At 36.3% G+C, this 15,052-nt stretch overlaps 1 protein-coding gene across 1 annotated transcript in view; it reads right to left on the reverse strand.

The window, feature by feature from the left end:
- LOC110103734 (peroxisomal 2,4-dienoyl-CoA reductase) overlaps positions 1 to 15,052 on the reverse strand; it is a 32,894-nt gene that overhangs the window by 5,149 nt on the left and 12,693 nt on the right. The window contains exons 3-4 of the mRNA XM_020832550.2: positions 11,071 to 11,243; positions 10,710 to 10,932 (exon numbers count right to left, since the gene is read on the reverse strand). Of these exons, the coding sequence (XP_020688209.1) occupies positions 10,710 to 10,932; positions 11,071 to 11,243 (396 nt within the window). The remainder of the gene's footprint in view (positions 1 to 10,709; positions 10,933 to 11,070; positions 11,244 to 15,052) is intronic.

The raw sequence follows: 15,052 nt of genomic DNA on the forward strand, positions 1-15,052 counted from the left end.
CCCAATCATGATTCTTTACTGTTGTCAAATAAATGATCATGAAAATTATATGTATATTTTATGGCCTTATATGATAAAGTTTATATTATATGATATGATATGGTATGAATGTTATATTGAATGTTTGTATGTGCATGCTGAAATGATGGAGCTCACCCCCTTATGGTACTAGCTGGGGATGCTGTACTCGTGCACGTTAAAATGGTAAATGATATGAAAAAGGAAAATGATAAAGGAGTATCTTTATAGTACTAGACGGTGGCTCCTGTGATGGTTGTAATATATACGAAATGAGAAAGCTAAGAATATTGAAATGAAATAAAAAATATGGCTTTATGATATGATATGTTTAATAATATGTTAATATGAAATCATTTTTATGTTATGTTCATATGAAATTGACATCCAACATATTACGCAGTTTTCCTTGATTACTGTAGTTGAGAATTGTATTTTACTTACTGAGCTTTGGCTTAATGTTAGTTGTTAACATTTTTCAGATAAATTTAAATAAATCTAATGAGTAGAAGGGGTGACAATGTATACCGTAGAAGAGGAGCGCCCGAGGGAATGTAATTTTATGATTATTCTTGATTTTTATGTTTATGTGATTTCAAATTTGATGTTTTAGAGGCTCTTTCAAATGTTAAGGTGATAATTTTAGGAATTAGATATTTGACCTATCGTCCGACCATCCGTTCCCGCCTCGCCTACGCGAGCTCGCCGGGCCGGGTCGTGACATACCAACACTAACAACTATTGATTGTAGTGTCCATGGAATATGATTAGCAGCTATGGGTTGCCTCCTCTCAGGGATTTTGAATAGACTGAAGTGGTTAGATGTGAATTTTAGTTTGATTTAATTTGGGTTGGGGCTTATGGCTTCCTTAGAAATTGCCCATTAATTTGTTTAGTTTTGGGCTTACAGCTCCAATTAGGAGTTGCTCATGTGATTGATTTGGGTAGGACCTTATGACTTCCTTAGAAGTTACCCTATAGTGGGACTTACGACATCTTTTAAAGGTAGCTCGAATAATTTTGGTTGGGTAGATCTTATGGCTTTCTTAGAAGTTGCCTAATGATGGGTCTTACGACCTAGCCTTATAAGCTAAGTGACCCAAGTTATGGGTCTTACAACCAAGCCCTATAGACTAGGATGCCCGGAGGTTTTAATTATTTGAGTTGGACTTATTATTTCCCTTAGGAAATAGCCTGAAAAATGGGTCTTAAAACTTAATCCTTTAGACTAAGATGCGCCCATAGGTTTAATTTTGATTATTTGAGTTTTAGGATAATTACAATTTATTTAGTAATTTTCCTAAAACATGGGTTTTACGACTTCACTTAGAAGTAGCCCGCTGGTGAGTCTTACAACCTAACCCTATAGGCTAGGATGCCCGAGTGAGGGGTCTAGGGTTGCATTATCACTTAAACATTTGCCTCAGAGGTCGGACTTACGACTTTTATTAGAAGAGGCTGAGGGTTTTAATTGGGGGCTAGGAGTTATGTCAATTTTTACCTAAAACTTTTCCCTAAGGTCGGACTTACGACTTTCCTACGAAAGTTGTCGGGTAGTGGGTCTTACACCCTAATTTTTATAAATCAGGCCGCCCAAGAATTTTGAGTTTGATTATGTGTTTGTTGAGTTGACACCTATGTTTTGAGAAGTTTGACATTAGTTTTTTTTTTTTTGGGTTTTCAGTGCTTTGTTACACTAGTGTTTTTACTATAGTGCTTTCTTGCTTCAAAGTACTTTGCTATACTAGTATTTTTACTACAGTACTTTTCTTCGTACTGCTTGGTAGCTTCTTTTCTGTACATGTATACTAGTAGCATTTTACCAATAAGTATTTTCAGTTTTAATATTTATTTAAATATTGAATTATCCAAATGCTTAATGAACTTCATTCTTTTATTTGTAGGAATCTCGGTCATGAGAGTTTGAGCTTTGCTATGGAGAGCTTGTTGTTTGGAGAGGTTGTACAGTTCTTTTAGAGGGTTTATTGTTTAGAGAGTTTGCTTGAGTTTGTTATTTGGAGACCTTGTATAAATTGCTCGAGAGTTGTTATTTGGAGAGGATTTTGGAGAGTTTGAGAGCTTGAGAGTATTGTTGTATATATTGATTAGTGGAATTTCTCGCCTCCTCATCTTTTATTTATTGCACACATTTTTTTTAATTGCTCCAATTAATCAAAAATCAATTTTCTCAAACTTTAAATAACAACACCTTGATTTGAATTTTACTCTTGGATTTTTTTATTAAATCAATTTTGCTAACAAAAATTAATTATTTTGACTTAATTAATCTATAATAATTAATTTAAATAATTTAATTAATAATTTTAATTGTAATTAAGTAACTGATTACTTATATATTATGATATGATTATATCATACTATATATATACATATATATATATATATATATAATATGATATTATATCTTAAAATATACATAAAAAGAAATAGAATCGGCTCGGGCATGATCCAGTTCGGTTAGGTTAGTCGTCGAAGGATCAAAGTCGAAGTTCATCAAAGGAGTAGAAGAAGCGACTCTAGTCTCTATACCTTCTGTTAAGCAAGGTAGTTGAATAGCAAAAGGGAGGGGAGTCGAAAGAGCAAAGTCGGAAAGCCACTAAGGACCCAAAGGAGCGGCCAGTGCAATCTCTACTCCTCCCGCGAAGAAGAAGTCGGACAACGGTAAGGAACCAAGGAATCGACTCGAGCAATCTCTCCCTCCTGCGAAATGACGAAGTCGGACCACAACGAAGGAGCAGAAGAGGCGACGCCTACAACCCCTACCCTCCCTTGAAGCAATGAAGTCGGATGGCAAGGAGTCAAAGGAACGGCTCGTGCGACCCTCCTCTGCCGCGAGCTGAAGCCGAACAACAAACGAAGGAGGCGAAGAGCGACTCGTGCGATCTCTGTCTCCTACAAAATGGTGAAGTCGAACAGCTACGAGGGAGCCTAAGAAGCGACCGTGCAATCTTCTTCGCCTCTTGCAAAGCAACGAAAACCAAACGACAACGAAGGGGATCGGAAGAGCGCAAGTCATTTCCTTCGATTCTCCCCTCCTTTTTATCTAGAGATTCGTCAAATAGCGGTTATGGAGATGAAGAGCGACGTCGTTTGACGAGGTGGGGCCGGATTGAGAGCGTCACTTGCTTCGTATCTACTCAATTTTTTTATTAAGTCAACAAGCAGAAAAAGAAAAAAATCATATGAAGGTAAACAAACCTAGTATTAATCATTACTCCAACTACTTGTGGCTGTCGCTTGCAGACTCCATCTCTGGATGTCGAAGCGTGTCAGCACGTTGCCTTTCTTGAGGTTCTGTCTCTATGGATTATACTTTACAAATTTTCGTTGTCATGGTTGCTCGCAACAACAAGTCGCCAGCACGTCCCCTCCATGTTGATAGCCCGTCGTCTCACTCGCGGCCTCCAAATGTTGAAGCTGTCGTGTCAGTAGCATCAACAAGTCATCTTGCTCACAGTTTTCATCTGTAACATGTTGTCTCCCTTGAGCAGCAAGTTTCGCTATCCTGAGTTCCGTCTCCGGGGATTATAGCGAGAAGGGGGATTATAGCGGGAAGTACTGGGGATGATAAGAAAAACATATTTTTCATAAAATATCCACAACACAAAGTCAACCTTGCCACTTTTTCTATTAATTTGATGGAAACAATTAACAGGGGACCAAATGGGGATATTTTTTAATAGATGAGGACTAGATTTAGTCATTATGAAAGTCTATGACTAAATTTGACCTGTATTAATAGTCGATGAACTATTTTGGGATTTTACTCATTTACTTTTGCATTTATATAATTATCAATAAAACAAAACTTAGCATTATTTAACATTAATTCCACTCCCAAAACTGCACTGCATTCACCAATACTGACTGCTAGAGTGGATGCAAAGTAATCATGCCAAGGTCCTAGTGCGACTCGACCAGCATTCTAATGGGTTAGTCAACAAGTGGTTGTAAGGGTTTGACTAGCCGTTTGTAGCTAGTTTGAGGGGGAGACTTTGGGAACATTTTTATATGTTTTTATGGATATTTTATATGTATTTAGGCTTAAGAAGATCACATGTGATGCAAGGAAAAACCTAAGGGAAAAAAGATACTATGAGTGCATAATAATTCTATTATGAAGGAATTTAAGTTGTTCATAAAAGCAATCCATTCCTTTGAGGATTCATTTGGTAACATTTCTTATTCAATCTCAAGGTGTTTGTTAGTTTGTTTTCCAATTGTACATCTTCTAATTTATTGTAATAGAGATTTAGTTGCATTTTAAGGTGATAATATTAACTCACCTTCTAAGTTCAAGAAAAAACTTTGGCATGCTATTTTCTTTAAAAACCTTTGTGGCGCTCCAAGTGAAACTTGGCGTAGCTTTGTAAAGCTTGAGTGCACTTGCTAGGCCAAGCAAGGGTACTCTTGCCCTTTAATAAAGATGGCGGGAAGATTTTGCACCTACTTGTGGAGTAAATGGGTGGAACTATAGTTGTAACTATGATGGTCAAATCTACATCAGTGGAGGGTTTAACATTGATGAAATTTCTACATGCACATGTTTTTTGCTCCCATGAATTTCTGGTGTTTTGTGAGGGTTTGAAATGATTCAAATGATAATACAATGTTTCCCTTGTATTCATTGTCTTTATCATCTATTCACATATGTATAAGGTCATGGAGATGTGATTTGACCATGCTATATGATGTTTTGCATATGCCCTAACATACATACAATGCATTCATGATGATTCCGAGGCAAATAATGTACATAATCTATTATGGTGTGGATGTGAGTTTAAGTTCTTTCCACAGAAATGGATGTAATACTACATGATTTTCTACAGGATCCCTATACGTGGCATTCATGATATCATATGATTGATATGGTTACTATGGTGCATGCATAATTCTACATACCTCCATATTTATGACATGTTCTCAATTATATGATGTTTCCATATCGTACATATGAGAGATGAATGATGATTATACTATGAATGCAAAGTAAAGGTATGCCCAAGTGATAGAAAGAATGGCTATGAAAAAAAAATGATCCATAGTTTGATTAATACAAAGGAAATTCATGCATGAAAGCAAGTTAATGGCCTTGCCTTAATGATACAGTAGGAGGGCAGGAGTACACCCTAATATGATAATAAGGAATGACAAGTTACCATGATGCAGTTATAACTAGTGCATGTCAATGGCTAACAGACCATAAAAATATATGGGCATCATACTGGCTGACGAGCATGTTGTAGAACACCTTGGCATAACTAGGGAATCTAATTGAGCTAATCGATCCTAATATTATTGCTAATTGATTCTGATAGTAGATTTTGATTCATCCATTGATAGAAATAAATTCCCATGCAAATCCTTAAATTGCATAAAATATGAAATGGAACGATTGGTTTTTTTGCATTATTTATTTCATTATATGCTTACAATTGATCTCAAATAATAATAATATGTTTTTGTTTATATGATTACAAATGATATGACATGATATTTATTTTGATTTGAGTGGCCATATGCATATGACATGATATACAAATGAACATGACTCTCCATTTATGAGCATGACACGACAATTTAATTATATGCTGTAAGCATAAATATTGTTCTCGTTTTTCTGTTTTGAATTTTGTGGTAGCTATTATATAACCTTTAGGGATTTACGCTCATCATTATCGTATTTGCATTGTTATTTGTTTTAGGAAAGGATAAAGAATAGATGGAGTAGATGATCGATTTGAAAATGCATACTTTTTGGTAATAGTAAATGCGCTTTTTTGTAAATATGAATGTTTATGCTTTGAAATTTTGCACACAAAGATCATGATTAAGTTCACTTGTGTTTTTTTTTTGGATTATAAACATTACAAGTTTATGTTTTTTTTTATCCATTGTCTACCGTACTGCAATGGATTAAGTGGCTATGATGTGTGCAAAAATGTGGATTGATCTCAAATGATCCAAATTTATACAGGAAAAAAAATGTCATGACAGATGAATGTAATATATTTTGGAAGATTAAATAAAGTTCTCCTATTTTGCTACCTCTATCTCAACATGATCTATCACTGTATTGGAATTGTCTAGGATTTGAGTGTGACACCTTATCATAGAGTGTAGGGGGTAAGAGAGTCTATGTATTACAACCCAACTCAATATGACCTACAAACAGAATATGTCATATTGTGTTGAATGCTGATAGGTCAAGCTCAAGATCTAAGTTTTGGAGATTTTTCAAATTTCTTTAAAATTTAACATACCACAAAGTTTCTAATTAATTTCTATATCATAATAAAATAAATTCAACCATATATTTTTTTCTTTTTATCATCAAAATATATTTACACTAAAATCTACAACCTGCAATACATGATTACATACCAAAATAGAACAAAGAAATAAATAGCCAGGACTGTACAAAAATAAAAAAGGGAGATTTACATACATATCACTTTATACTATTCTATCTACATATTTAACACATGAAACTTTAATATTACATATATACCACACATAGTTCATTTTCATATCAAATATGAGTGGTAGAAATAAAATATATGAGTGGTATGAAAGAAATATAAGTGGTATATTTGATATTAAAATAATATAGGTGGTATGCATGTAATATTAAAGTTTTAGGTGTTAGATATGTAAATAGGATGTTATAAGTGGTATGCATGTAAATTTCCCAATAAAAAAATACATATACAAACTCAGACAGATCAAAACCTGAGACTATAGCTACTCAACCGGCTCCTTCCCTTTTCCCTTTCCCCTTACTAGAAACAGGATGTAGAATATGTGTGAGTCCACAAAACTCAGTAGGTCATACCTACCGACCCTAATTTTTTTGGGCACTATTTCTGTTTCACATTACTGATTTATCTGAGTTAGTGGAAAGAGTCCATCTAATAGAGAATGATATGATAACTTCTAAACAGAGATAGACTACTAGTAAGAAGAGGTCTAGCGAAAATATTATGGTAGCAGCTTTTATGGAAATAGGAGTAGGTTTGGACCTAGAGATTCCAGGAGATGTGGTTAACCTGTATCAATTATTGGTAGGGCAGCAATGCCAGTTCTAGAGATTCTGTTAGTGGTGCACTTTTGTGCTAGAGCTGTGGCAGGAGAAATTTTGGTTAGTGCTGCAGGATGCAGGTTAGTGCTTTTGATGCTATTAGATTAGACACAAAATGACTAAGTGTCCACACCCAGGGCTTGATCGACGTTCCGATCCAAGTGAGAGTTCTGTTATATCTTCATGGAGATCGAGGACAATTCCTTCACGTATGTTTATTGAGGTATCATCTAACATAGGCAGTGGTTCTAGTTCTATGGTAGGGAGATCATTTGGGAGCGATCAGAGAGAATATGGTAGTTTCATTCTCAAGCTCCAGTTCAAGCACATGTATACACTTTTTGACTCAGTATGAGGCTAGAGACGCTCCAAATGTGATTACAGTTGTGACCTACATTTTTAATATGTCATGCCGCATTTTATTCGATTTTAGAGCTAATCCTTATTTTATTTTTGAGAAACATTTTAATTTGATGCACTTGCCTTATGAATTATTATCTTTTTCACTTTGTTATTTTTCAGACTGGAAATAATATGATAGCCAGTAGAGTATATTTCTATTATATTGAAATATCTGATAGAAAATAGAGATCTAGTTTGATATTATTACCTATTTCTGAATTCAACATCATTCTGAGTATGTATTGGTTGAGTTGATACGAAGCATGACTCGATTATTTGAAGAAAAGAGTTACCTTATTTATGAGTAATGAGAGTTGCTTATATTCAAAGAGTTAGATGAGTTCTATCTTATCTACAATACAAGTGGATAGGTTGTGGAGGAAAAGAAATATGGTATTTCTAGTATTTGTTTGGAATAGGAGTGTAGGATTTGGATCTCTGACTAATGACCCGATAGTACGGGAATTTCTTGATGTGTTCCCTGAGGAGTTAGCAAGTATGCCGCCTGATACAGAGATCGAGTTATGTATTGATGTGTTTCCTGGTACCACTCCAATATTTAAGGTTCCGTATAGGATGACACCTAAGGGACTTCAAGAGTTGAAGGTACAACTTCAGGAGTTAGTCAATCGAGATTTCGTCATTCCTAGTGTATCTCTATGTGGAGCTCATGTTCTATATGTAAAAAAAAGGACAACATGATGTGTGTGTATAGATTATAGAGAGTTGAATAAGGTAACAATCAAGAACAATTATCCTCTACTAAGGATGGATGATCAATTTGATTTGCTTGTAGGAGCTTTGGTATTTTCTAATGTTGACCTGAGATTTGTATATTATCAGGTGAGGGCAAAAAAAGATATGGTGAAGATTGCATTCGATACAAGATTTAGGCATTATGAGTTCTTAGTCATGCCTTTTGGGGTGATTAACACACCTACATTTTTTATGGATCTAACAAATAGAGTATTTAGGGAGTATCTAGATAGGTTTATGATCATCTTTCTAGATTATATTCTAGTTCACCTAGCTTCTATGAAAAATCATGCAGTGCATCTGAGGATGATTCTAGAGATGCCAACGTAGCATCAGTTGCAGCAAAATTTTCTAAGTGTGAATTATACCTGAAGAGTATCTCATTTCTGGGGAACGTGAAAAGCAGTACAGGTATTTCTATATATCCCCATAAAATTCAGGCTGTTGTTGATTGGCTGAGACTTACTACTATATCTAAAATAGATTGTTTTTAAGGCATGATCGACTATTACAGGAAATTTGTGAAAGGGCTTTTTTGATTTATGCAACTCTGGTGAGACTGACTCAAAAGACAGCAGCTTTCATTCGGACATCAGACTGTGAGAGCTTTTCGAAGTTAAAGGACTATTTGACATCTGCTTTAGTTATGACTATCCAATCAGGTACAGAAGATTCTAGGTATTTAGTGATGCTTCACTAAAAGGATTAGGATGTGTTTTGATGCAATATAGAAAAGTTATAACATATGCTTTCCTACACTTGAAGCCATACAAGAGGAATTCTCTGACACATGACTTATAGCTTTCTACTATTGTGTTTGCTCTGAAAATTTGAAGGCACTATGTGTACAAAGTTGCGTGCGAGATATTCACTGATCATTAGAGTTTGAAATATATATTTACTTAGAAGGATTTGAATATGAGACAAAGGAGATAGCTTGAGCTGATCAAATATTATAATTTGACTATTTAGTATCAGTCTGGTAAAGCCAATATAGTGACAGATGCTTTAAGAAGAAAGTCTTCTGGAATTTCAAGTATTCTGCTTACCTTTAACAAACATCTGATTCAGGATATAGAAGAATTACAGTTGGAGGTGATTCTCATATTGATCAGGATTCTGATATTTTAACTCAGATGATTATCCAACTATCCCTATAGGAGAGGATTCAAGAAGTCCATAAGTCATATCTAGAGTAACTGAAACTGATTGATCAAAATAAATATTGTAATAAACCTGAATTGCAATTCTGATTCTAATATCATTTTCTGTAAAAAGAGATTGTGGGTTCCTAGTTCTGAAGATCTGAGATAAGTTACTCTACTGAAACATATTATTTAGGATATAATATCCATCCCAGAAGTAGCAAAATATACAATAATATGAAAGATATATTCCGGTGGTTTGGATTGAAAATGGATGTGACAGATTTTGTTTCAAAGAACCTGTCATGAAAGCCGAGCATCAGCGACCGGGAGGTCTTCTGCAACTGTTACCTAATCTAGAGTGGAAATGGGAAGAAGTGATGATGGATTTTATTATGGGATTTCTCAGATCGAGGTAAGGTCATGATGCTAGCTAGGTTGTGATAGACTATCTAATGCATGGATATACGATCTGGAATATAATGCATGGATTTTTCATAATATTGCTTGGAGGATTAACAAATTTTTTCAGTGAAATATATGGGTAAAATTGAGTTTTCTGGGTAGGCTTTTATATCTCGTCTGATTATTCTCATGCTTTTTACATGCTCGATGAATGATTACATCTTTATGAGAATTAATGAAACTCTCCATACATAGTTTTCAGGATGCAAACGAACATAAACCGGTTGACAGTATGTTTGAAAACTATAAAATGGTATATATATATATGAGAAACCTAGGTCGGATTGGAAAATTTATGCTATACGTTTTAACCAATCAGGAAGCCCATCTTCTTAGGATAACAAAAATATCATCCACAAAGCTTCTAACTATCAGGACGGCACATCTAAGTTTTTTTTTGCTACATTTCATTACTATTACATGATCAAATAAAATTTTTAAGATTATTAAGTAGGCCAGACAAAACAAGCATATTAAGATGATGTTTGATACACAAAAGAAAATTAAAGAATAATTATATTAGAAGAATGGTTGTAACAAAATTCATTGAAGATAAAATAATTGGGAATAGATTTAAGTAATTTGGAATCGTACAATCAATGATAGAAAATACGTCAATTAGAAGAGAGATCAAATTTTTTTTAGAGGATTAGAAAGTAGAGTAATGGACTAAAGGTTACATGAATAGATAAAAGTTGTTCTAATGATTTATGAATAAAAAGTTTACTTATAAGATAACACTCTGCGAGAACAAAAAAAGAAGAGAAAATCATAAATGAAAAAGAAGAAACTCATAAATATTACAAAATGGTAAGAACCTGCATGAGAAGCCAAGAAGAGAGCAGCCATGGCGATATCCCATTTCTCTCCCAATCTGTAAAGAGGCATGTATTCTCGTGCTTTGTTCTTCATCTCCTCTGGTGCAAGTTTTTGCAATCCAGGAGTGCCTTCAATTGGTCCCGGTGCAATTCCATTGACCCTGATTTCATAATCTGTACCCCATTCCAGGGCCAAGGACCTTGTGATACTATCAACTGCTGCCTGCCCAAGTAGAACATTAATTACAAAGAAATCAAATTTTATTATTCCACTGGTCCCCAAAAGAAGGTGAGTTGGGAGTGGGAGGATGGAAGGGTGGTAATTGTGACCGTTTAGGAAAAACAGAGTGAGGATAAATACCTTGGCAGCAGACACATGAATCTGATACCATGCTGCAGTATAATGTACTGTGGCGCTTATGTTCAAAATAAGGCCACCAGTAGCAGATTGATCTTTCCCCGACCCTCCTTTTTTTAGATACTTTAGAGCTTCATGGCACATCGTGTATGTGCCAACAGAATCAATATCCAGCACTGTGAAACCCAAAGAAAAGAGATAAGAGTAATACAGTTATTGACTTCATAAAGTGTGAAAATATAAGACCACAAATTATGATCTTCAAAACGGATAAGATGAAACTACTAGGCTAACTGATATAACTAATTTAATGTTAAGGAAATGAGAAAATGATCGAATTAGTCCACTACCTTTTTTGAAACATCAAAATAATCTCCAATTATATAAAAGTACTAGTTTGGCCCTTGGTGATGAGGATATCGACAGACGTTTTCGACGAGTATATCAGCGTAGGAGGCGCAGATCGATGGCTACGATCCACAACCTTTATTTTGATGCTTAGTTTTTATTTTGATGTTTATGTATTAATTGCTATTTACAATTGTGCCCTTTCTTTTGAGTTGTAGCCCCAGGGACATTTGCGTCATTGTATTTTTGTTTCCTTAGACCTATATATTGTGGCCTCCTCTATTGTATCGGATGATGAATATTGAAATGCAATTTTAGTTTTCTTGTTTGATCTCTAAGTGAGTTCATGAGAGGAGAGACCCTAGGTGGGTGAACGCAATACCCGTCAACCGCGGTGGATTCCTTAGTTTGAGGTTCGTTGTCTTCTTCTTTTCCCCTACACCCCATTCCATTCTTCCCCCATATCGTCGGCATCCATCTACCCTCCTTCCAACCGATTTCCCCCACCCATTTCTCGCCCATCACCCACCTCCCCTTGTTTGAATTTGAAATTCAAATTCATCCCTCCCTCATTAATACATAAATCTGAATTTAATTTCGGATTTAAGGTTTTGTCCTCTTGCTTAAAATATTTTCCCTCCTTTGCTCTCCACATGGCCGGCCCCCCCTTACCCATGCTTTCTCTCTCCAATCCAATTCAAAATCTCAATTAATGCTTCCCTAATCCCCTCCTAAAACCGCCGTCTCCTAACCTTAATTTGGGGATTTTGATTTTGCATTAATTTTCCCTCCCTCCCCAATTCGAAAATCTAAAATTAAAATCAGATTTTCTTTTCTAAGATAATTCTCCATCTCTCAACCATCTCACTTTACCTCCGCTTCTTCTAGCCCAAGCCGCCCCTCCCATGTGTCTCTTCCCTCGTGAAAACCCCCATTCTCCTTATGTTTGGAAGCCGACGAAGAAGACAATCTTCCCCTTCCTTCTCTCCGATAGTGCATGGCCGATCCTGAGATCAACCACGGCTTTGCTTACAACACACAAGGCAAGATCGGCATCCTACTCTCCCCTTTCTACGAACCAGATTAGGAGTACGACGACACAGTGGAACATTACGTCAACCGCATCGTTTACTATCTCGCCGAGAATATCGAGCTTCAACGACCAAGAACACCGCGGTTCCTCGTCGGACGATCTTTGACTCCTCCACCTCTGGCTACCTTCCCAACAACCAAGATCCTCGACTCTTTTCTCCTAGTGGTCATCTCAAGTCTAGTGTGGAAGATCTTCATCCGCTAAGCCCTAGAACCGTAAAGAGAAAGTAAACCTTCAAGGTGAACATCTCAATATTAAATTTCGGATTTGTGTTATAAGCTATTGCATTACGATTGTCATTGTATTTGATTAAGAGCGTTTTGGTTAATCTTCATGTACTTCTTTGCCTAAACTAGTAGAAGACTGCGAATTTATAAAAACTTACTTTGTTTTGACGCATAATTTTATATTGGTAACTTTTAATAAATTCTCTTGTTAATCTCTCGCAAACTCCTTGCATGTATCACATCACTTGGCACTTTAAATAGGGACTAAATTAATCTTCCCATGAGATCATTTAGGTCCTTATTTAAAAAAATCAAGGGACTAAAATGAGACTTTTAAATAGTTAGGGATCATTTTGTTCCTTATCTCTTAAAGAATAGTCAAAATTTCCTCCAATCACATCTTTATAGGATATAATTGAGATTTCCTATATTGCAAATATTAGATTGAAATTTGCAAAGATATAGCTAAATTTTTTTGTAAGTTATGAGATCTTTTGTTGAATTTGAATATTTTGTAAAATCTTATAGGATTTTATAATTAATTTTAAACTTTCAAACTCATTTCTTATTACTACTATAAATAAGATTTTTTAGAAGAGGTTTGGAATCCCACATAAGCTAAGAGAATAGAGAAAAGCAGAAGAGAGTGGAGTTTGGTTCTCTTTAATAACCAAGAGAAAGAATGATTCAGGCGACATCTACTAGCAACGCAGCTATAAGAGTATGTATGCTTTTTTTTTCCAAAATAAAATCTATTAGATATAAAGAGTAATACACCACAAGACCAAGAGATGGCTGTTGACCTCTATTTTCGCTCGAGCACTTTCGATCGACTTAATTAGACCTCGTCGAGCCCAATTCGAACTCGAATCGATCCGAATTGATGTTAATTTGACTTGACCCTGTTCATTCAAGCCCGAACAATTTGTTTTGACCGCGACAAGCTCGATTTGACCTAAATCGATTTCAATTTGAGTTTAATTTGATCAAATCGATCAAACCCAGCCCAATTCTAAATCAAGCCCATCTGAATCAAATTCACATCCAATTTGACTCAATTCAGCCTAAGATGATTCCAATTAAACTCCAATATGCTTTTAGTGAATTTTGAATTTTAATTCCAAATCGGGTAGTTAGATCCAACAACTCTCATTGTGTTGAAATTTGGACTCTGCCGTTGCCGGGCTTCTGAGTCTCGTGATACACTCGTTTTAGAACAAGGCAGACCCTCGTTAGCAGGATTAAAACGGGCGGGGGGCCGTTTTGGTGTTTCGAGCGAAGCAGAACGTCGGGAGACGGTTAGAAGGCTAGGAGGAAGCCTTCGGCTCCCGGATTCGGACTGATTCCCTCTCTCTCTCGCTCTCATTCGAAAGCAACCCAGGCGGATCCCGATCTCCTCATCCTCCTCCCATCCTCCCGTGCGTAGAGGACCCCGACCGAGCCCCCTTTCCGATTTCTCCTCTGGTTCGTGGGTTCTTGGACAAGGCCGAAGCCCTCAACCAGCCCTAAGCCAGCATCCCCATCTCCCCTGGTTCGCGATCGAACCCGTACCCGACGCCTCCAGCCGTCCCGACGTCGGCCTTCCTTATGCGACACCGAGCCCTCTTCCTCTCTCAGATTCGCAAGCCTAGGACTGAACCCGACGGTCTCCGAGCTCTATTCCTTCGCTATTATCACAATTTACCTAGTCTACCCGATTTCTTCCCTTAGCTACAGTCAATATCCTGCAATTTTTGTGGCTGAAATTACCATTTTATGAACATTTCATTTGGGAAAATAAAGCTAGATGATTTTTGTGAAGAATGGATATGATCTATGGTACATTGGGGTGACTTGCTCGCTTGAAGCTCTTAAGTGGCTGTGCCACAGGCTTTGTGTGGTCGAGAATAATTTGCTTGCTTGGAGCTATTAAGTGGCAGCACCACAGTCAGGTATAATTTCTGCAAGTTGTAAAATAAACTCTTAATTATATATCGAAACTGCTACACTCCACACAAATATTGTTAATAGGTATTCTAGCATGTTTAGGTAGCTAGCCATAGGGTAGTGCACTAACAAAGCTTTGACCCTAGCCCCCTTCTGTGAGCCCTAGAGACCATTAGGGTCATTTAGGCATGTAGAGTAGGCCACCTATTGTGTCATGGGCATCGTTGTTTTCCCACACGAAGTGGGCAACGTTATGATGATTTTCTGTTGTGATGTGATGCGGGTATCTTGCCTGAAGGGTACCTTTGGTATGTTTATTTATTTTTTTTCTGTACTCTGGATGTCATGCATGCATTTTTACACATCTTGCTTCACATTGCACCTTACATGC

The sequence above is a fragment of the Dendrobium catenatum genome, unplaced genomic scaffold (assembly GCF_001605985.2).
Source record: "Dendrobium catenatum unplaced genomic scaffold, ASM160598v2 fragScaff_scaffold_716, whole genome shotgun sequence".
Classification (NCBI taxonomy): domain Eukaryota; kingdom Viridiplantae; phylum Streptophyta; class Magnoliopsida; order Asparagales; family Orchidaceae; genus Dendrobium; species Dendrobium catenatum.